The sequence below is a fragment of the Ornithodoros turicata genome, chromosome 1, assembly GCF_037126465.1.
Source record: "Ornithodoros turicata isolate Travis chromosome 1, ASM3712646v1, whole genome shotgun sequence".
Lineage (NCBI taxonomy): Eukaryota > Metazoa > Arthropoda > Arachnida > Ixodida > Argasidae > Ornithodoros > Ornithodoros turicata.
Window position 1 is genome coordinate 425,147 of NC_088201.1, and position 24,832 is coordinate 449,978.

General features: G+C 45.9%; 1 protein-coding gene across 1 annotated transcript; it reads left to right on the forward strand.

Moving 5' to 3' along the window:
- On the forward strand, positions 1 to 23,414 carry LOC135377210 (NADPH-dependent diflavin oxidoreductase 1-like). The gene is made up of 4 exons (XM_064609504.1): positions 1 to 812; positions 3,305 to 3,521; positions 5,798 to 6,418; positions 23,097 to 23,414. Exons 1-4 carry the CDS (start codon positions 146 to 148, stop codon positions 23,317 to 23,319), a joined length of 1,728 nt encoding a protein of 575 aa, XP_064465574.1. The 5' UTR covers positions 1 to 145; the 3' UTR covers positions 23,320 to 23,414.
- The last annotated feature ends 1,418 nt before the right edge of the window (positions 23,415 to 24,832 follow it).

Genomic DNA, 24,832 nt, shown 5'->3' on the forward strand with positions numbered 1-24,832 from the left:
CCATGCAGCACCTCAATGCGAAACCATGCAAACCAAATACCTCATGATGCAAGTTTTGTAAACTCATTATTGCCACTAATCGCCGCTCAATACTTTTTCACTGTCGTGTATCATCGTTGCAAATCCAATTTGTGCCAAAAGAGAGATGAGAGCTACGCGGTTATTAATATTGTACGGCAGTCAAACCGGCACGGCAGAAGACGTTGCTAGCAGAATTTCACGATGCGGGAAAAGACGCATGTTTCATGTTACCCTATTGAGCATGGACGATTATCCCGTGAGCGAACTCATTACCGAAGAGCTGGTCTTATTTGTTTGTGCAACTACCGGGCAAGGCGAAGAACCGGACAACATGAAGTCGTTCTGGACGTTTCTGCTGCGAAGGACCTTACCCAGTAATTCCCTCGCATCTATGCTGTACGGTGTTATTGGATTGGGTGACTCGTCGTACCTGAAATTCAACTTCACAGCCAAGCGACTGCACCGGCGTCTCACCCAGCTGGGGGCGAAAGCTCTCGCGGAACCGGTGTACGCAGACGACCAGCACGAGCTGGGTCCGGACGGCATGATTGACCCATGGTTGGAAAATTTCTGGAACATATTGGAATCCAAGTATCCTCTTCCTGTAGGACAGACTACATTGAGTGATGACATCTTGGAAGCGTCCATGTACCAACTGGAGCAGCAGCAGACTGCATCCTCTACGTGCATTGTGAATCATCGTGCCTTTTTGAGTCCAGTGCTTGAGAACCGCCGTATGACTAGTGTAACTCACTTTCAAGATGTGCGATTGCTGAGATTTAGTACGAAAGGTAAATGAGCTCTTTTTCGTCAGCCAAAAAGTAATGCCTCCCATGTACTGCAACAAACGTCTGGTACAGTATTATAGAGACCCTACAACTCAAATTGCAGTGATGGAACTGCTGCGCCATTTGCGCCAAAGTGCGCCATTTGGGATTGCCTGCGCCACCCTGCGCCGAAAAAGCAATTTTCCCTAATTCTGCGCCACAGCTGCGCCGAACAAAGATGCCCCGGTTCGGACGCATGAAAACGAAACAAAAACAGCGAGCCATGATCCCGCGCCCTGTCTATTCTCGTGATGCCTCTGGACAGCAAAGCCGAGTCAAGCCGTGTCGTTTCGGCCGAGCCCGCCAAGTCGACGAAGATTCTTAAACTGCCGGGATGTCACTGCTGAACCGAATATTACGTTGTTGTACTTCAAAGAGAAGTTGTGAACAATAAAACGCACTGTTAGTGCATCAAGTGCTTGCGTCCTGGACGAAAGGTGGCTGTACAAATTTACCGAACATGTGGGCACGCCACGTGCCTGCGATGGAATATTGGCTCGTTTGCATGGGAGTTGTTTTTAAACAACCGCGTTTTAACTAATTGTGGATGGGAATAACTGACGACGCTGATTCCGGAGTTGCCAGCGCCTGTACTATGGATCGCTCCACGCTTTCCGCTACTACGTAACATCGCGCGTGCTCGCAGAGTGTAGGCGCGTAAGGAGAGCGCGAGAAATTGAGCTTTCAGGACTTAAACCGTACGTGCCGATAATTGTTCCCAGATGTCCTGAACCCCGATACTCGCCATAAAGTGGAGAGTATGCATTGCAAACACGACGTATTGCGGTGGGACGCAGTGGGATACATACGGCGGTGGTGCGCCATTCTGTGAAATTCTGCGCCAAATGCAGCTTTTTTGTGCGCCAGCGCCAGCGCCCGTGGGCTCTGAGGCAGTTCCATCACTGAAATTGCATAATTGCAACCATGGATTTAATCATCAAAATTGGTCTTTCTGCCAAAACTTTCCCATGTTGAGCATAGATTCGACGCCCACGTGTTGTTACGAGCACAAACTACATTCCAAATATGCATGCTTTGCTGCATATAGTGTAGATAGCACCTGTTGGACGGCTTTTGGGTCGGCCTGTGCAGTGCTCTAGTGGGAAACGGAGACACCATAGTGTCAAGAGATTTCAACTAGGAGAAATCCAATTTGTGGATGAGTCACAGATGACAACCAGGACACACTGAGCGTTATTCTTGTTGGTTTTCTCAATGCACCTTAGATACACAATCAATAGTGAAACCTACGTCAGCATACTCAAGAAGCTGAAAGAGGCAGAAGAGACAACAGAAAAACATCCATTCAATACAGATTCAACACACACTTCACTATTCACGACCCAGAGGTGATTGTCAAAATGGGGTCACCCTGAGACTTGGACGGTCCGCTGTTTCAAGATTTGGATCAAATTAAATCTGCCGTAAAGTCTTGGGTTAGGAAGTAACCTCCAGATTTTTTCTAAGCTGGATTTGACACTTTGGTTCGACAATGGTGTAGATGCATTGGAAGTAACAGTGACTATGTTGAGCAGTAGCTTCATGTAGAGGAGGCATCAGGTTATAATATCTTTTGTTTTGATCCTCATATATATGGCTTTTCTTGTTAGTGTGTGCTGCGCACTTTGGAGCTAATCCCTCAAAGGACCATCTCTGTCCATCACATTCCTTTGCAGACCTATTTTTCACCAATTTTGGCACAGTATTGTTTACAAATTTGTCTAGAAGACATCCTTCTTCCTAGAGATAACCTGTAATCAAGTGGTACAGCAACATTTCATGACTTGTGAGCCATTAGGATGGCACAATTAATTTTTGAGAGCACGCTAATTAGTCTGCCCTGACAAAGCGACGACTAAAAGACAGAAAAAAGTGTATTATGCCCTCAATACGTACTGTCCAGTTCAACAAATGTAAACAACGAGAATAGGCGATTTCAGACACGGGGGCCCTCCGTCGCGCAATGCGTCGTGGGAAATAGTTTACATTCGTGCTCATCTGCCTGTTGCTCGAAGGTGCGGGAGGTGAAGGAGAGAGAAAACTGAAACCGTTTGCGCTCTTCTTCTATCTGACTCATGAAAACTAAATCCCAAGGTGCAGCGGGGCTTTCGCAACACGGCGCTCTCTGGTGGGCCATCCATGCAATTTCTGAAATCGTCTATTAGCGAGGCAGGCTACAAACATCCAATGAGCAAGAATTTCATAGTTATCTTGTTCACTGTTTCTAACATGAAAGCAGTAGAAAGCAAGCTTGAGTTTTAGGAGAACGTGGATGGCAAACTCACAAACCAGCTTAAGGAAATGTTTCATAAAAGACAATTATTGCAGTGATTACTTTCAAAAGGTTTGGTAGCACTTAGAGCCATTCTGAGTTATGTGTAAATGCATTGATCATGACAAATTTTTATTTGAAATATTTAGGTATACCAAGTTTTGAAACAAAGTCTCTTCTCTAGGGTCTTGTATCCACTTTGAGCCCGGAGATGTTGTTATGGTCCAACCAGATAATATGCAGGAGGATGTGTCTCAATTCCTTCATCTCTTCCACTTGGATCCGAACGTTGTGTGGAGATTAAAGTCGTCATCCGTACTGTTACCCCCTTTGCTGTCTGAGCCAATCACAGTGCAGACATGTGCAGAGAAGTATTTTCACCTCAGCTACATTCCAAAGAGGTATCTCAGTTACTTCCCACAGTTAACCATTTAACGAGTGAAAGACCTGCTATTACATCACGTACACTTCAAAGTGGTCTTTTTCTGTCATTCTGTCTTGGAAAGTTAGGTAGCAAGCGAGCTGGTGTTATTGTTATCTGTTATCGTCCCTACCTCGTCTCGTGTTTTCAAGTCCAGAAAACCATCACACATTTTACACCCATAATTGCACAAGTAGCATGATACAATTGGTAGTTGACTGCAGCATGGGTATCGGCAGGATTTTGTCTTTGGGGGAGTGAGGAGGGAGAAAACCAGGACAGCCAACAAATGAATGATTGCAGTTAATGTACATGTTCTAAATGCTTACTGTTGATCAGATGATGGAAATAGCATTCAGCGAGGTGCCTGCATCGAGCATGCAAGAAGAGAACCCTGCAGAATTTTACGGACCTCCGTCTTTGCATTGGTAGTCTGAAACGTTCAACCACCACATGCTGCGCAGGCAACTATGGTTTTGCATTAGCACTGCATGGACTTTAATGCTTACTGTTGATCAGATAATGGAAATAGCATTCAGCGAGGTGCCTGCATCGAACATGCAAGAAGAGAACCCTGCGGAATTGCCGATAGCGCTATTAAAAGTCAACAAATTGAATTATGTCCACAGTGACTGGGTGTGATCTATGCCAGGTCATGGTTTAGAAAAATGACTGAGCATCGTGGCCTTCTGAACATTTTCTAGAGGTGTCTCGATTATCAAAGACAATGACGTGGACTGAAGACAGTGGTGGGAGAAATCAGGGATTTTCCCCCCGCCTGCCAGGAAGGCCAAAAAAGCCAGAAAAGCTGCAAATATGGGTGTCACCCTCCCCTATAGGAAGTTTGAGATGAAAATCCTTGTAATATCCCTGGGAGAAATTTTGCATGCAAACAGAATGTGATACACTATGACGAGAGATAGAAAGTAATACAGCAATATTTACCTTCAACAATGGCAGGTCACGGACACACACGCTTGGACACCGGAACAAAAAAACTGCTTATTCTTTTCTGAGACTCTGACATGGTACAGGTGACAGTATGACACCAATTGAATGACAATTACCAATGACAAATGAGGATAACTGCTTTTCCCAATGTCTCCTCGATAATTTCGCCCATTGGACAAAGACATGTTATTTTTGGTGGTTCAAGGGCTTGAGGCATTTTTATTGTTTATTTTGCTCTAACCTAAGCTGCCCTCTTATTTTTCGACTGTGAGTAACATGATTTTCTCCTCCCAAATGTACTACCAAAGATAGGAGTTGGTGTGGACCTGACCTCACTGGCATCATTCCTGTTTTCTCCCTCTGGTCTAATTTGTTTTCCTATTGTGAGAGTCCCAAAGGCAGCACAGATGTTTTATGGTCCTTCATTGACCGAATTGAGTGTGTGGAACAGGAAGTGAAAGCACAGCTTTGGGGGCAATGTAGGGCCAAATGTAGGGCAAATGTAGGGCCAAAATGAAATCTACATGTGACGTGCTGCAAAAGAAGCGCCTCTTTTGCCCTCTCCTGCTGACACCCATGGTCTGTAACTTGCATTTTACTAAGAAAAACTGGCGACGTCGCTTTTAAAAGGAACACATAGAACTATATTTATTCAACTACGGATGAATGTTTAAATTTCCAATAAAGGATTATTTTTAATTGTATCAACTCTTTGCTGTCTGTCCTTAACATTTACTATTTTAGTTTCCTATGTTGCACTATTTTGAAGGGGTATATTAAGATTTTTTAATACTGAAGCGAATGATTATATTCTGGATTGAAATTTGAATCTGAACAGTAAGTACAGGGACCAACCTTCCAGGTCAGACTAGGTCCCTGGCATTCATACTATATGACTCCTCTTTCTTCAGAGCTCACTCCCTTTTGCTGTGTGTGGGGATACAGGCTGTCTATGTCAAAAACATGAGTGCAGGATCAACTTTCTCAGACATTACCCTTCTTTGCGTGCTCAATAATTTCAAGCAGCTCACTTGGCACAAATTTTTTGAGTAACCATCTGGAGCATTTTCTGGAGCTTTAAAGAGGTCTCCCAAATTTCTCAGCAAGTTTGCTTGGTTCGGTTATCCAGAAATCTGATATCCCGGGGTGTCCGGATAATCGAGACATTACTGTATTGTAATAGTGTGAAAATGGAGAAAGTATAAAACAACACAAGTGCTACTTGATGTGTGACTTTGTATTCCCTTCAAATAGATAAGCACTGGTTGGTCGCGCTGGAATTAAGTTTGGCATTTTCTATTGCAGATCTTTCTTCCAAGTCTTTTGGCACTTTGCAGATGATGATCTAGAACGGGAGAAACTGCGTGAGTTGAGCACGGCTGCAGGCCAGGAAGATCTTGTTGATTATGTGATTCGTCCACGTCGGACTGTACTAGAGGTGTTTGCTGACTTCCCGCACACAACGTCAAGAGTGCCTTGGAACTATCTTTTCGACTTGATTCCACCAATTCGTCCACGTCCTTTTTCTATTGCAAACTCGCTTCGATCCCATCCGGATGAGATTCACATCTTAGTTGCCATTGTAGAGTTTGAAACCAAACTTTTGAAACCTCGTCGTGGCCTGTGTTCAACCTTTCTGGCACGCCTCCAGGAAAACACTCAAGTGCCACTATGGGTGAGGAGGGGATCACTTAGATTGGCACCCGATAATGCACCAGTGCTCATGGTGGGACCAGGAACAGGATGTGCACCATTTCGAGGAATCATACAAGATCGATGCATCAGGAACATTCCAGAGAACATCTTGTTTTATGGTTCTCGCAACAAGGCTGGGGATTTCTTCTTTCAAGAAGAGTGGAACAAATTGGTTGAGAGAGGTCAGCTTGACCTGGTCACTGCTTTCTCTAGAGATCAGGATCACAAAATGTAAGTCATGTGTTTCCGTCACTCAAGTTTACTCTACAACAAATTGATAAATCTGTTTTCTGACTCTGATGATCGGGTGAGAGCATGTGGCTAGTAAAATCTCGTGTCTCTGTCACATTAAAGGGGCAATAGACACTTTTTTAATGCATTCTGATATGTTGTCGCCAAAAGGTAAATGATGGCTCCGAACCGACTGAATATTCGCTGCACTCTTTCACCCTCATGCCCAGCCCTGCGATGTCCTGGCGACAATAGCGACGCGTCATTTTGACGTTGCGCATCATCAGCCATTTAGAATGCGGGATTGCTTATACATTATTGCTGTCGTAATATCGAGAAGTGAGGTCAATTCTAAACATATTCCCACTTGTCCAATCCAAGACAGCCAGTTCAAACCATACCCTCAATATTCTATTTCACGTGCCGTATTGCTCTGCAAGGACTCCGCCATGTTCCTGCAACCGGTTCCCTCCCGAGCTGAAGCTTGTCTCAGTGGGGTCCGTCATTGGCTACGAGAGCGAAATCTCCCCCACCTCCAGCGTTGGAACATGGTGACGTGATCCGGTTCCAAGGATTAGGAGAGACTCGCGTGGATTATGCTCTTTGAATGGCATTGTTTCGTGTTAAAGACACTCGCTAGAAGCAAAACAATTTCGTATATGGATATCGTGAGCTATGTTCTTTCATTGGAGAATAATAATGAGAAAATGTTCATTTACCCGTTTTGTGCCCCCTTTAAGAAAAGATGACTGCTGTGTCCATGGAGGTCTTGACAGTGTATGAAAGCATTTCATGGGAAGACCAATATGTCTAAGAATAACGCAGAATGTACAGCAACTATTGTGCGTATCTATGCAAGAAAAATGAGACAGACAAATTTTTGATGGAGAGTAATTATGACCAGAGAGCTGAACTGAACCCGAACCGAAAACCGGTATTTTTCACTCAACTGGAAGAAATGTTGGTACCCAGTTCAAATAATGGTTGACACCTATCAGAATTACTGACTGTGGGAGAAATTTAAATTATGCTACGTAAAAGGCATATAAGGCATAAAAGTGTGACTAATGTATGGCATTTTAAGAAAAAAAAGGTGTCAAAGGAGCGTCGCAAAAGATGATGACTAAATTTACTCTGTGGGAGTCCTTTTGGGGAATAAATTAATTACCACAACCGTAAATGCATAAATGTCACGTCTTGGCACGCTTTTCTTATCTACATAATCTGTGAGCATGAACTTTGCAAAACATACCCAAGAGCAGTGTCAAGTTGTTGACAAAAGCGATTCAAAATAAAAAACGAGACAGTTGAGAGGAGCATCTATTTAATATACAAAAAACTAGACTTGCATGCTGTAGGCTGTGCTTGTTTGTTGTTGGGCTGTTTGAAGCAATGATCCAAACAACAAGAAAACACACATGACAGAGAAAACTAATGGGTTGGGCACAACAGGAAATGCACAAAAGCACTTCCATACGAGGGTTCAAATGAATGAGGCAACAGCACACACATGGCGGGTTCACAGGCCATGGGACCATGACATGCCACAGTTTGCCACTATTTCTTACTCTAGGGGCAAAAAATTGCACAATTATATAGCTTGTTTCCATATTTACGTAGATTTTCCAATTGAGAGGACCATTTGCAAAGTTCTATTTGATGTCCTGGGGACTAAAACGGGGAGTAATGAGAGAACTACAGTTTACTCTCTTACTTAGTCTCACAGGTGATGCTGGTAGGCCATTGGTTGGTACATAAGCAGAGCATCACAGTTTAGTATTCTCAGGACCAATCATTACATAGGTGAAAGTTACACATTACAGGTGCAAATTGAAGGGGTCAAAGTTATGTCTGCGATTTGCTACGAAAGCGGGGCATACACTTTTCACTTACAGTTACAGCAACTACTGTGTGTGCTGTAAAATGTATGTGTGAAACTATGGTACGGTCCACGTCCTCAACTTCTCAGATGAAATTCTAATTGGCAGTTAAGCCTGATCGTGGTAGGAGGAGACCATCTGATTTAATTGGGAACGTTCCTCATCCTCCGTGTCACAAAAAATTCAGAGTAGCTGTGCAGCCTTTGGTGCTTGCAGCTCAAATACAGCGCATTGTGGGCAGACTTTAACACGATTCTTTCTGTGTGTTTGAGAGTTGTTAACATATACCATGGTAATATCTTTTTAAATTACCTCTTAAAAATGCACTGCAACTTGAACCCTGTTCAGTTGTTGACGAATCTTTACAATCGTATCTGAACGAGTTGGTATTGCAAGTACACAAGACAAGAACTTTAACTAACAACTATCCTGGCGAAAGGCCTGGCGTCTTGTGCTTTCCACTCCCGCGACCTGCATCACCACACCTCACATCATACCCAACATTCTTTGGCAGTGTGCTTCTTCTGTGACTCACCGTGCCGTTATATCTGGGACACACTGCGCGTGCACGCTATCCGATGCTTAACTCCGCATGTACAGCTGTCGTTATGCCTTGCAATCTCCTGCCCACCATGGAAACTTAAGTATGACAACAAAAATGCAATACACATACCGTGCCGTGATATCTGGGACACACTGTGCGTGCACGCTATCCGATGCTTAACTCCATATATACAGCTGTCGCTGTGCATTGCAATCTCCTGCCTGCCATGGAAAATTAAGTATGGCAACAAAAATGCAATACACGTACCATGCCGTGATATCTGGGACACACTGCGTGTGCATGCTATCCGATGCTTAACTCCGCATACACAGCTGTCGCTGTGCATTGCAATCTCCTGCCCGCCATGGAAATTAAGTATGGAAATAAAAATGCAATACACGTACCGTGCCGTGATATCGGGGACACACTGCGCGTGCATGCTGTCCGATGCTTAACTCTGCATATGCATATACAGCTGTCGCTGTGCATTGCAATCTCCTGCCCGCCATGGAAAATTAAGTATGGAAACAAAAATGCAATACACGTACCGTGCCGTGATATCTGGGACACACTGCGCGTGCATGCTGTCCGATGCTTAACTCTGCATATGCATATACAGCTGTCGCTGTGCATTGCAATCTCCTGCCCGCCATGGAAAATTAAGTATGGAAACAAAAATGCAATACACGTACCGTGCCGTGATATCTGGGACACACTGCGCGTGCATGCTATCCAATGCTTAACTCCGCATACACAGCTGTCGCTGTGCATTGCAATCTCCTGCCCGCCATGGAAAATTAAGTATGGAAACAAAAATGCAATACACGTACCGTGCCGTGATATCTGGGACACACTGCGCGTGCATGCTGTCCGATGCTTAACTCTGCATATGCATATACAGCTGTCGCTGTGCATTGCAATCTCCTGCCCGCCATGGAAAATTAAGTATGGAAACAAAAATGCAATACACGTACCGTGCCGTGATATCTGGGACACACTGCGCGTGCATGCTATCCAATGCTTAACTCCGCATATACAGCTGTCGCTGTGCATTGCAATCTCCTGCCCGCCATGGAAAATTAAGTATGGAAACAAAAATGCAATACACGTACCGTGCCGTGATATCTGGACACACTGCGTGTGCATGCTATCCAATGCTTAACTCCGCATATACAGCTGTCGCTGTGCATTGCAATCTCCTGTCCGCCATGGAAAATTAAGTATGGAAACAAAAATGCAATACACGTACCGTGCCGTGATATCTGGGACACACTGCGCGTGCATGCTATCCAATGCTTAACTCCGCATATACAGCTGTCGCTGTGCATTGCAATCTCCTGCCCGCCATGGAAAATTAAGTATGGAAACAAAAATGCAATACACGTACCGTGCCGTGATATCTGGGACACACTGCGCGTGCATGCTATCCAATGCTTAACTCCGCATATACAGCTGTCGCTGTGCATTGCAATCTCCTGCCCGCCATGGAAAATTAAGTATGGAAACAAAAATGCAATACACGTACCGTGCCGTGATATCTGGGACACACTGCGCGTGCATGCTATCCAATGCTTAACTCCGCATATACAGCTGTCGCTGTGCATTGCAATCTCCTGCCCGCCATGGAAAATTAAGTATGGAAACAAAAATGCAATACACGTACCGTGCCGTGATATCTGGGACACACTGCGCGTGCATGCTATCCAATGCTTAACTCCGCATATACAGCTGTCGCTGTGCATTGCAATCTCCTGCCCGCCATGGAAAATTAAGTATGGAAACAAAAATGCAATACACGTACCGTGCCGTGATATCTGGGACACACTGCGCGTGCATGCTATCCAATGCTTAACTCCGCATATACAGCTGTCGCTGTGCATTGCAATCTCCTGCCGCCATGGAAAATTAAGTATGGAAACAAAAATGCAATACACGTACCGTGCCGTGATATCTGGGACACACTGCGCGTGCATGCTATCCAATGCTTAACTCCGCATATACAGCTGTCGCTGTGCATTGCAATCTCCTGCCCGCCATGGAAAATTAAGTATGGAAACAAAAATGCAATACACGTACCGTGCCGTGATATCTGGGACACACTGCGCGTGCATGCTATCCAATGCTTAACTCCGCATATACAGCTGTCGCTGTGCATTGCAATCTCCTGCCCGCCATGGAAAATTAAGTATGGAAACAAAAATGCAATACACGTACCGTGCCGTGATATCTGGGACACACTGCGCGTGCATGCTATCCAATGCTTAACTCCGCATATACAGCTGTCGCTGTGCATTGCAATCTCCTGCCCGCCATGGAAAATTAAGTATGGAAACAAAAATGCAATACACGTACCGTGCCGTGATATCTGGGACACACTGCGCGTGCATGCTATCCAATGCTTAACTCCGCATATACAGCTGTCGCTGTGCATTGCAATCTCCTGCCCGCCATGGAAAATTAAGTATGGAAACAAAAATGCAATACACGTACCGTGCCGTGATATCTGGGACACACTGCGCGTGCATGCTATCCAATGCTTAACTCCGCATATACAGCTGTCGCTGTGCATTGCAATCTCCTGCCCGCCATGGAAAATTAAGTATGGAAACAAAAATGCAATACACGTACCGTGCCGTGATATCTGGGACACACTGCGCGTGCATGCTATCCAATGCTTAACTCCGCATATACAGCTGTCGCTGTGCATTGCAATCTCCTGCCCGCCATGGAAAATTAAGTATGGAAACAAAAATGCAATACACGTACCGTGCCGTGATATCTGGGACACACTGCGCGTGCATGCTATCCAATGCTTAACTCCGCATATACAGCTGTCGCTGTGCATTGCAATCTCCTGCCCGCCATGGAAAATTAAGTATGGAAACAAAAATGCAATACACGTACCGTGCCGTGATATCTGGGACACACTGCGCGTGCATGCTATCCAATGCTTAACTCCGCATATACAGCTGTCGCTGTGCATTGCAATCTCCTGCCCGCCATGGAAAATTAAGTATGGAAACAAAAATGCAATACACGTACCGTGCCGTGATATCTGGGACACACTGCGCGTGCATGCTATCCAATGCTTAACTCCGCATATACAGCTGTCGCTGTGCATTGCAATCTCCTGCCCGCCATGGAAAATTAAGTATGGAAACAAAAATGCAATACACGTACCGTGCCGTGATATCTGGGACACACTGCGCGTGCATGCTATCCAATGCTTAACTCCGCATATACAGCTGTCGCTGTGCATTGCAATCTCCTGCCCGCCATGGAAAATTAAGTATGGAAACAAAAATGCAATACACGTACCGTGCCGTGATATCTGGGACACACTGCGCGTGCATGCTATCCAATGCTTAACTCCGCATATACAGCTGTCGCTGTGCATTGCAATCTCCTGCCCGCCATGGAAAATTAAGTATGGAAACAAAAATGCAATACACGTACCGTGCCGTGATATCTGGGACACACTGCGCGTGCATGCTATCCAATGCTTAACTCCGCATATACAGCTGTCGCTGTGCATTGCAATCTCCTGCCCGCCATGGAAAATTAAGTATGGAAACAAAAATGCAATACACGTACCGTGCCGTGATATCTGGGACACACTGCGCGTGCATGCTATCCAATGCTTAACTCCGCATATACAGCTGTCGCTGTGCATTGCAATCTCCTGCCCGCCATGGAAAATTAAGTATGGAAACAAAAATGCAATACACGTACCGTGCCGTGATATCTGGGACACACTGCGCGTGCATGCTATCCAATGCTTAACTCCGCATATACAGCTGTCGCTGTGCATTGCAATCTCCTGCCCGCCATGGAAAATTAAGTATGGAAACAAAAATGCAATACACGTACCGTGCCGTGATATCTGGGACACACTGCGCGTGCATGCTATCCAATGCTTAACTCCGCATATACAGCTGTCGCTGTGCATTGCAATCTCCTGCCCGCCATGGAAAATTAAGTATGGAAACAAAAATGCAATACACGTACCGTGCCGTGATATCTGGGACACACTGCGCGTGCATGCTATCCAATGCTTAACTCCGCATATACAGCTGTCGCTGTGCATTGCAATCTCCTGCCCGCCATGGAAAATTAAGTATGGAAACAAAAATGCAATACACGTACCGTGCCGTGATATCTGGGACACACTGCGCGTGCATGCTATCCAATGCTTAACTCCGCATATACAGCTGTCGCTGTGCATTGCAATCTCCTGCCCGCCATGGAAAATTAAGTATGGAAACAAAAATGCAATACACGTACCGTGCCGTGATATCTGGGACACACTGCGCGTGCATGCTATCCAATGCTTAACTCCGCATATACAGCTGTCGCTGTGCATTGCAATCTCCTGCCCGCCATGGAAAATTAAGTATGGAAACAAAAATGCAATACACGTACCGTGCCGTGATATCTGGGACACACTGCGCGTGCATGCTATCCAATGCTTAACTCCGCATATACAGCTGTCGCTGTGCATTGCAATCTCCTGCCCGCCATGGAAAATTAAGTATGGAAACAAAAATGCAATACACGTACCGTGCCGTGATATCTGGGACACACTGCGCGTGCATGCTATCCAATGCTTAACTCCGCATATACAGCTGTCGCTGTGCATTGCAATCTCCTGCCCGCCATGGAAAATTAAGTATGGAAACAAAAATGCAATACACGTACCGTGCCGTGATATCTGGGACACACTGCGCGTGCATGCTATCCAATGCTTAACTCCGCATATACAGCTGTCGCTGTGCATTGCAATCTCCTGCCCGCCATGGAAAATTAAGTATGGAAACAAAAATGCAATACACGTACCGTGCCGTGATATCTGGGACACACTGCGCGTGCATGCTATCCAATGCTTAACTCCGCATATACAGCTGTCGCTGTGCATTGCAATCTCCTGCCCGCCATGGAAAATTAAGTATGGAAACAAAAATGCAATACACGTACCGTGCCGTGATATCTGGGACACACTGCGCGTGCATGCTATCCAATGCTTAACTCCGCATATACAGCTGTCGCTGTGCATTGCAATCTCCTGCCCGCCATGGAAAATTAAGTATGGAAACAAAAATGCAATACACGTACCGTGCCGTGATATCTGGGACACACTGCGCGTGCATGCTATCCAATGCTTAACTCCGCATATACAGCTGTCGCTGTGCATTGCAATCTCCTGCCCGCCATGGAAAATTAAGTATGGAAACAAAAATGCAATACACGTACCGTGCCGTGATATCTGGGACACACTGCGCGTGCATGCTATCCAATGCTTAACTCCGCATATACAGCTGTCGCTGTGCATTGCAATCTCCTGCCCGCCATGGAAAATTAAGTATGGAAACAAAAATGCAATACACGTACCGTGCCGTGATATCTGGGACACACTGCGCGTGCATGCTATCCGATGCTTAACTCCGCATATACAGCTGTCGCTGTGCATTGCAATCTCCTGCCCGCCATGGAAAATTAAGTATGGAAACAAAAATGCAATACACGTACCGTGCCGTGATATCTGGGACACACTGCGCGTGCATGCTATCCAATGCTTAACTCCGCATATACAGCTGTCGCTGTGCATTGCAATCTCCTGCCCGCCATGGAAAATTAAGTATGGAAACAAAAATGCAATACACGTACCGTGCCGTGATATCTGGGACACACTGCGCGTGCATGCTATCCAATGCTTAACTCCGCATATACAGCTGTCGCTGTGCATTGCAATCTCCTGCCCGCCATGGAAAATTAAGTATGGAAACAAAAATGCAATACACGTACCGTGCCGTGATATCTGGGACACACTGCGCGTGCATGCTATCCAATGCTTAACTCCGCATATACAGCTGTCGCTGTGCATTGCAATCTCCTGCCCGCCATGGAAAATTAAGTATGGAAACAAAAATGCAATACACGTACCGTGCCGTGATATCTGGGACACACTGCGCGTGCATGCTATCCAATGCTTAACTCCGCATATACAGCTGTCGCTGTGCATTGCAATCTCCTGCCCGCCATGGAAAATTAAGTATGGAAACAAAAATGCAATACACGTACCGTGCCGTGATATCTGGGACACACTGCGCGTGCATGCTATCCAATGCTTAACTCCGCATATACAGCTGTCGCTGTGCATTGCAATCTCCTGCCCGCCATGGAAAATTAAGTATGGAAACAAAAATGCAATACACGTACCGTGCCGTGATATCTGGGACACACTGCGCGTGCATGCTATCCAATGCTTAACTCCGCATATACAGCTGTCGCTGTGCATTGCAATCTCCTGCCCGCCATGGAAAATTAAGTATGGAAACAAAAATGCAATACACGTACCGTGCCGTGATATCTGGGACACACTGCGCGTGCATGCTATCCAATGCTTAACTCCGCATATACAGCTGTCGCTGTGCATTGCAATCTCCTGCCCGCCATGGAAAATTAAGTATGGAAACAAAAATGCAATACACGTACCGTGCCGTGATATCTGGGACACACTGCGCGTGCATGCTATCCAATGCTTAACTCCGCATATACAGCTGTCGCTGTGCATTGCAATCTCCTGCCCGCCATGGAAAATTAAGTATGGAAACAAAAATGCAATACACGTACCGTGCCGTGATATCTGGGACACACTGCGCGTGCATGCTATCCAATGCTTAACTCCGCATATACAGCTGTCGCTGTGCATTGCAATCTCCTGCCCGCCATGGAAACTTAAGTATGGAAACAAAAATGCAATACACATACCGTGCCGTGATATCTGGGACACACTGCTGCGTGCACGCTATCCAATGCTTAACTCCATATATACAGCTGTCGCTGTGCATTGCAATCTCCTGCCTGCCATGGAAAATTAAGTATGGAAACAAAAATGCAATACACGTACCATGCCGTGATATCTGGGACACACTGCGTGTGCATGCTATCCGATGCTTAACTCCGCATACACAGCTGTCGCTGTGCATTGCAATCTCCTGCCCGCCATGGAAATTAAGTATGGAAATAAAAATGCAATACACGTACCGTGCCGTGATATCGGGGACACACTGCGCGTGCATGCTGTCCGATGCTTAACTCTGCATATGCATATACAGCTGTCGCTGTGCATTGCAATCTCCTGCCCGCCATGGAAAATTAAGTATGGAAACAAAAATGCAATACACGTACCGTGCCGTGATATCTGGGACACACTGCGCGTGCATGCTGTCCGATGCTTAACTCTGCATATGCATATACAGCTGTCGCTGTGCATTGCAATCTCCTGCCCGCCATGGAAAATTAAGTATGGAAACAAAAATGCAATACACGTACCGTGCCGTGATATCTGGGACACACTGCGCGTGCATGCTATCCAATGCTTAACTCCGCATACACAGCTGTCGCTGTGCATTGCAATCTCCTGCCCGCCATGGAAAATTAAGTATGGAAACAAAAATGCAATACACGTACCGTGCCGTGATATCTGGGACACACTGCGCGTGCATGCTGTCCGATGCTTAACTCTGCATATGCATATACAGCTGTCGCTGTGCATTGCAATCTCCTGCCCGCCATGGAAAATTAAGTATGGAAACAAAAATGCAATACACGTACCGTGCCGTGATATCTGGGACACACTGCGCGTGCATGCTATCCAATGCTTAACTCCGCATATACAGCTGTCGCTGTGCATTGCAATCTCCTGCCCGCCATGGAAAATTAAGTATGGAAACAAAAATGCAATACACGTACCGTGCCGTGATATCTGGGACACACTGCGTGTGCATGCTATCCAATGCTTAACTCCGCATATACAGCTGTCGCTGTGCATTGCAATCTCCTGTCCGCCATGGAAAATTAAGTATGGAAACAAAAATGCAATACACGTACCGTGCCGTGATATCTGGGACACACTGCGCGTGCATGCTATCCAATGCTTAACTCCGCATATACAGCTGTCGCTGTGCATTGCAATCTCCTGCCCGCCATGGAAAATTAAGTATGGAAACAAAAATGCAATACACGTACCGTGCCGTGATATCTGGGACACACTGCGCGTGCATGCTATCCAATGCTTAACTCCGCATATACAGCTGTCGCTGTGCATTGCAATCTCCTGCCCGCCATGGAAAATTAAGTATGGAAACAAAAATGCAATACACGTACCGTGCCGTGATATCTGGGACACACTGCGCGTGCATGCTATCCAATGCTTAACTCCGCATATACAGCTGTCGCTGTGCATTGCAATCTCCTGCCCGCCATGGAAAATTAAGTATGGAAACAAAAATGCAATACACGTACCGTGCCGTGATATCTGGGACACACTGCGCGTGCATGCTATCCAATGCTTAACTCCGCATATACAGCTGTCGCTGTGCATTGCAATCTCCTGCCCGCCATGGAAAATTAAGTATGGAAACAAAAATGCAATACACGTACCGTGCCGTGATATCTGGGACACACTGCGCGTGCATGCTATCCAATGCTTAACTCCGCATATACAGCTGTCGCTGTGCATTGCAATCTCCTGTCCGCCATGGAAAATTAAGTATGGAAACAAAAATACAATACACGTACCGTGCCGTGATATCTGGGACACACTGCGCGTGCATGCTATCCGATGCTTAACTCCGCATATACAGCTGTCGCTGTGCATTGCAATCTCCTGCCCGCCATGGAAAATTAAGTATGGAAACAAAAATGCAATACACGTACCGTGCCGTGATATCTGGGACACACTGCGCGTGCATGCTATCCGATGCTTAACTCCGCATATACAGCTGTCGCTGTGCATTGCAATCTCCTGCCCGCCATGGAAAATTAAGTATGGAAACAAAAATGCAATACACGTACCGTGCCGTGATATCTGGGACACACTGCGCGTGCATGCTATCCAATGCTTAACTCCGCATATACAGCTGTCGCTGTGCATTGCAATCTCCTGCCCGCCATGGAAAATTAAGTATGGAAACAAAAATGCAATACACGTACCGTGCCGTGATATCTGGGACACACTGCGCGTGCATGCTATCCAATGCTTAACTCCGCATATACAGCTGTCGCTGTGCATTGCAATCTCCTGCCCGCCATGGAAAATTAAGTATGGAAACAAAAATGCAATACACGTACCGTGCCGTGATATCTGGGACACACTGCGCGTGCATGCTATCCAATGCTTAACTCCGCATATACAGCTGTCGCTGTGCATTGCAATCTCCTGCCCGCCATGGAAAATTAAGTATGGAAACAAAAATGCAATACACGTACCGTGCCGTGATATCTGGGACACACTGCGCGTGCATGCTATCCAATGCTTAACTCCGCATATACAGCTGTCGCTGTGCATTGCAATCTCCTGCCCGCCATGGAAAATTAAGTATGGAAACAAAAATGCAATACACGTACCGTGCCGTGATATCTGGGACACACTGCGCGTGCATGCTATCCAATGCTTAACTCCGCATATACAGCTGTCGCTGTGCATTGCAATCTCCTGCCCGCCATGGAAAATTAAGTATGGAAACAAAAATGCAATACACGTACCGTGCCGTGATATCTGGGACACACTGCGCGTGCATGCTATCCAATGCTTAACTCCGCATATACAGCTGTCGCTGTGCATTGCAATCTCCTGCCCGCCATGGAAAATTAAGTATGGAAACAAAAATGCAATACACGTACCGTGCCGTGATATCTGGGACACACTGCGCGTGCATGCTATCCAATGCTTAACTCCGCATATACAGCTGTCGCTGTGCATTGCAATCTCCTGCCCGCCATGGAAAATTAAGTATGGAAACAAAAATGCAATACACGTACCGTGCCGTGATATCTGGGACACACTGCGCGTGCATGCTATCCAATGCTTAACTCCGCATATACAGCTGTCGCTGTGCATTGCAATCTCCTGCCCGCCATGGAAAATTAAGTATGGAAACAAAAATGCAATACACGTACCGTGCCGTGATATCTGGGACACACTGCGCGTGCATGCTATCCAATGCTTAACTCCGCATATACAGCTGTCGCTGTGCATTGCAATCTCCTGCCCGCCATGGAAAATTAAGTATGGAAACAAAAATGCAATACACGTACCGTGCCGTGATATCTGGGACACACTGCGCGTGCATGCTATCCAATGCTTAACTCCGCATATACAGCTGTCGCTGTGCATTGCAATCTCCTGTCCGCCATGGAAAATTAAGTATGGAAACAAAAATGCAATACACGTACCGTGCCGTGATATCTGGGACACACTGCGCGTGCATGCTATCCAATGCTTAACTCCGCATATACAGCTGTCGCTGTGCATTGCAATCTCCTGCCCGCCATGGAAAATTAAGTATGGAAACAAAAATGCAATACACGTACCGTGCCGTGATATCTGGGACACACTGCGCGTGCACGCTATCCAATGCTTAACTCCGCATATACAGCTGTCGCTGTGCATTGCAATCTCCTGCCTGCCATGGAAAATTAAGTATGGAAACAAAAATGCAATACACGTACCGTGCCGTGATATCTGGGACACACTGCGCGTGCATGCTATCCAATGCTTAACTCCGCATATACAGCTGTCGCTGTGCATTGTAATCTCCTGCCCGCCATGGAAAATTAAGTATGGAAACAAAAATGCAATACACGTACCGTGCCATGATATCTGGGACACACTGCGCGTGCATGCTATCCAATGCTTAACTCCGCATACACAGCTGTCGCTGTGCATTGCAATCTCCTGCCCGCCATGGAAAATTAAGTATGGAAACAAAAATGCAATACACGTACCGTGCCGTGATATCTGGGACACACTGCGCGTGCATGCTGTCCGATGCTTAACTCTGCATATGCATATACAGCTGTCGCTGTGCATTGCAATCTCCTGCCCGCCATGGAAAATTAAGTATGGAAACAAAAATGCAATACACGTACCGTGCCGTGATATCTGGGACACACTGCGCGTGCATGCTATCCAATGCTTAACTCCGCATATACAGCTGTCGCTGTGCATTGCAATCTCCTGCCCGCCATGGAAAATTAAGTATGGAAACAAAAATGCAATACACGTACCGTGCCGTGATATCTGGGACACACTGCGCGTGCATGCTATCCAATGCTTAACTCCGCATATACAGCTGTCGCTGTGCATTGCAATCTCCTGTCCGCCATGGAAAATTAAGTATGGAAACAAAAATGCAATACACGTACCGTGCCGTGATATCTGGGACACACTGCGCGTGCATGCTATCCAATGCTTAACTCCGCATATACAGCTGTCGCTGTGCATTGCAATCTCCTGCCCGCCATGGAAAATTAAGTATGGAAACAAAAATGCAATACACGTACCGTGCCGTGATATCTGGGACACACTGCGCGTGCATGCTATCCAATGCTTAACTCCGCATATACAGCTGTCGCTGTGCATTGCAATCTCCTGCCCGCCATGGAAAATTAAGTATGGAAACAAAAATGCAATACACGTACCGTGCCGTGATATCTGGGACACACTGCGCGTGCATGCTATCCAATGCTTAACTCCGCATATACAGCTGTCGCTGTGCATTGCAATCTCCTGCCCGCCATGGAAAATTAAGTATGGAAACAAAAATGCAATACACGTACCGTGCCGTGATATCTGGGACACACTGCGCGTGCATGCTATCCAATGCTTAACTCCGCATATACAGCTGTCGCTGTGCATTGCAATCTCCTGTCCGCCATGGAAAATTAAGTATGGAAACAAAAATACAATACACGTACCGTGCCGTGATATCTGGGACACACTGCGCGTGCATGCTATCCGATGCTTAACTCCGCATATACAGCTGTCGCTGTGCATTGCAATCTCCTGCCCGCCATGGAAAATTAAGTATGGAAACAAAAATGCAATACACGTACCGTGCCGTGATATCTGGGACACACTGCGCGTGCATGCTATCCGATGCTTAACTCCGCATATACAGCTGTCGCTGTGCATTGCAATCTCCTGCCCGCCATGGAAAATTAAGTATGGAAACAAAAATGCAATACACGTACCGTGCCGTGATATCTGGGACACACTGCGCGTGCATGCTATCCAATGCTTAACTCCGCATATACAGCTGTCGCTGTGCATTGCAATCTCCTGCCCGCCATGGAAAATTAAGTATGGAAACAAAAATGCAATACACGTACCGTGCCGTGATATCTGGGACACACTGCGCGTGCATGCTATCCAATGCTTAACTCCGCATATACAGCTGTCGCTGTGCATTGCAATCTCCTGCCCGCCATGGAAAATTAAGTATGGAAACAAAAATGCAATACACGTACCGTGCCGTGATATCTGGGACACACTGCGCGTGCATGCTATCCAATGCTTAACTCCGCATATACAGCTGTCGCTGTGCATTGCAATCTCCTGCCCGCCATGGAAAATTAAGTATGGAAACAAAAATGCAATACACGTACCGTGCCGTGATATCTGGGACACACTGCGCGTGCATGCTATCCAATGCTTAACTCCGCATATACAGCTGTCGCTGTGCATTGCAATCTCCTGCCCGCCATGGAAAATTAAGTATGGAAACAAAAATGCAATACACGTACCGTGCCGTGATATCTGGGACACACTGCGCGTGCATGCTATCCAATGCTTAACTCCGCATATACAGCTGTCGCTGTGCATTGCAATCTCCTGCCCGCCATGGAAAATTAAGTATGGAAACAAAAATGCAATACACGTACCGTGCCGTGATATCTGGGACACACTGCGCGTGCATGCTATCCAATGCTTAACTCCGCATATACAGCTGTCGCTGTGCATTGCAATCTCCTGCCCGCCATGGAAAATTAAGTATGGAAACAAAAATGCAATACACGTACCGTGCCGTGATATCTGGGACACACTGCGCGTGCATGCTATCCAATGCTTAACTCCGCATATACAGCTGTCGCTGTGCATTGCAATCTCCTGCCCGCCATGGAAAATTAAGTATGGAAACAAAAATGCAATACACGTACCGTGCCGTGATATCTGGGACACACTGCGCGTGCATGCTATCCAATGCTTAACTCCGCATATACAGCTGTCGCTGTGCATTGCAATCTCCTGCCCGCCATGGAAAATTAAGTATGGAAACAAAAATGCAATACACGTACCGTGCCGTGATATCTGGGACACACTGCGCGTGCATGCTATCCAATGCTTAACTCCGCATATACAGCTGTCGCTGTGCATTGCAATCTCCTGCCCGCCATGGAAAATTAAGTATGGAAACAAAAATGCAATACACGTACCGTGCCGTGATATCTGGGACACACTGCGCGTGCATGCTATCCAATGCTTAACTCCGCATATACAGCTGTCGCTGTGCATTGCAATCTCCTGTCCGCCATGGAAAATTAAGTATGGAAACAAAAATGCAATACACGTACCGTGCCGTGATATCTGGGACACACTGCGCGTGCATGCTATCCAATGCTTAACTCCGCATATACAGCTGTCGCTGTGCATTGCAATCTCCTGCCCGCCATGGAAAATTAAGTATGGAAACAAAAATGCAATACACGTACCGTGCCGTGATATCTGGGACACACTGCGCGTGCACGCTATCCAATGCTTAACTCCGCATATACAGCTGTCGCTGTGCATTGCAATCTCCTGCCTGCCATGGAAAATTAAGTATGGAAACAAAAATGCAATACACGTACCGTGCCGTGATATCTGGGACACACTGCGCGTGCATGCTATCCAATGCTTAACTCCGCATATACAGCTGTCGCTGTGCATTGTAATCTCCTGCCCGCCATGGAAAATTAAGTATGGAAACAAAAATGCAATACACGTACCGTGCCATGATATCTGGGACACACTGCGCGTGCATGCTATCCAATGCTTAACTCCGCATATACAGCTGTCGCTGTGCATTGCAATCTCCTGCCCGCCATGGAAAATTAACAGATAGAAGTGAAAACAGCATGTCTATAGCCCTTATAGTTTTTTTTTATGAAAAATATCTGTATTGCCTAAAAAAAGACACCCTGTATTGTGGTTTGGACTATGGTATACTAATGGACTACTTATCTATGGTATAGACTGGTAGATATATTATGGTTTGGCTTTTGAGATAATTTTTGTAGACCGCAGTAATAACGCCACTGGGGGGAAATATTTTGCAAGATCATTCCTGCTTAATCTCCAATCCCGAAAAAAATGCAGCGCCTGACACGATCATTGTACTCTCAACAACAGTTTGTGTTTTAATTCTTTCAGATACGTACAGCATAGGATTTCCCAGGAGAAGGAAAAAGTCCTAAGCTCAGTGGCAAAGGGAGGGACAGTGTACATCGCTGGAAACGCCAAAGACATGGTCCCAGCCGTTCGTTTAACACTCAAAGCCATATTGCAGGACTTGGCTGGGCCAGATGAAGACGGCGAAACTGTTCTCAAGAGGCTCGAGCGGTTGCATCGGCTTCAAATCGAAGCATGGTCCTAAATGGAAAACATATTCACTTGGTTTCTCAGCGACAGTTTCTTGAGGATAGTTTTTGTTGTTCTAATACAGTCGAAACTCACGGGGACTGCAATTTCTTTCGTTGTATCGAACATTTCATTGTATTGAATTGAAAGTCGAGAATCACGACCTTCAGGAGGGTGGGTGCTACGATGTGGAAAAGCTTTTCGTGAAAAATGACAACAACTACAAATACAGCGCCAAAGAGCACCTACGGCATTTTATTCATGCGTGAAATAGTAGTTATTCGCGCCTGCGTTGTGCCTAGAAGACGCGATGTCATGCCATTGTTCGTGTGCTGCCAAAGCCTTTCTTCATATCATGCCACAATCCTACAAACCTTCTAAGTACGTCTGTCCACTCCTTGCAGTGGAGTTGGTCCAGCAACGTCAGGGTGGCTCTCCTACTTTTTTCCGTTAGACTTGTCTCGCTAAATGGTATCCACTACAGCGAAGCTTATAATAATCGCTCAGTACAGCGCACCTTTATACGTACAGCGCTCTAGGATAGACAAAGTTACACTGTGCGTTCGTGAGACGCAACAAGCTTGCCAGGCATGACACTAGCCAGGCAAATCTCTCCGAAATAAAGGTCGAGTCAAACACTCCCAATTTCTCCCCTGCGTTTGACATTTTTACCATTTTCTTTCCTTTTTTTTTGCATTGGGCTTTATTTTTTCTGGTTTCTGATGGATGGGTTGGTGTTCTCTTTTGATACATTCTTTGTGGAATTCAAGGGTGAGGTGAAATTGCGTTGCTACATGATCATCCTTATAGGAAGGGTCCGTAATAGATATCAGTGAGTTTTAGCATACCGTACGCTGTCTTCTTAGCGTACGTAAGGGATAGCGTTCTGCGCAATGCGCAAAGCCCTGCTTATGTCTCACGCGTGCGAAGAACAACCAACGCTGTCCCATACGTGCGCAAAGGCGTACGTTATATTAAAACTCACTATTAAGTGTGCAGCAAAATACGCTGAAATCCACCCCTCTCATTACGTGCAAAAAATGCTTTACATAATATTAAGCTAAAGGTGTCGTTACATCTGCGCTACATTCAGTGAAAGGTGGTTTAAAAATTGCTGCGTATTTCTGCATTTTTGAAATTTCATTTTCGCTACTTTTCGGCAGAGTGTACTACTATTAAAGTTGTGCAACGAGCTCTCATGGGTAATTTCGTTGATGCCAGACAGCCACCAGGCCAACGAAACGTCGGCTCAGTATCCGTGGCAATTTTAATCGAAATTTATTATCACCTGTACCATTTGTGAATAGTTTATGCAAACCCAGTGACCAACGTAGCTGTAACCTACCTCTCTACGTGTTTGAGCTTTACATATTCATCCCCTCTCCGTAACCATAACAGTACCGTAACCGTTCAACCGTAACATAACAATTCAACAAATCGACAACTACTGAGATTACATGTGTGCCGAAATAGAATTTTGCAAAAGTCGCCGATTTTGGCATGGTTCCAAGCCCGTTGCGACAATGCAC

Bases quoted from the DNA above. Each gene is read 5' to 3' on its own strand.
- LOC135377210 (XM_064609504.1), top strand. From the start codon at position 146: ATGAGAGCTACGCGGTTATTAATATTGTACGGCAGTCAAACCGGCACG. The intron at 813-3,304 runs GTAAATGAGCTC...TCTCTTCTCTAG, and splicing joins GCTGAGATTTAGTACGAAAG to GGTCTTGTATCCACTTTGAG. The intron at 3,522-5,797 runs GTATCTCAGTTA...TTTCTATTGCAG, and splicing joins CTCAGCTACATTCCAAAGAG to ATCTTTCTTCCAAGTCTTTT.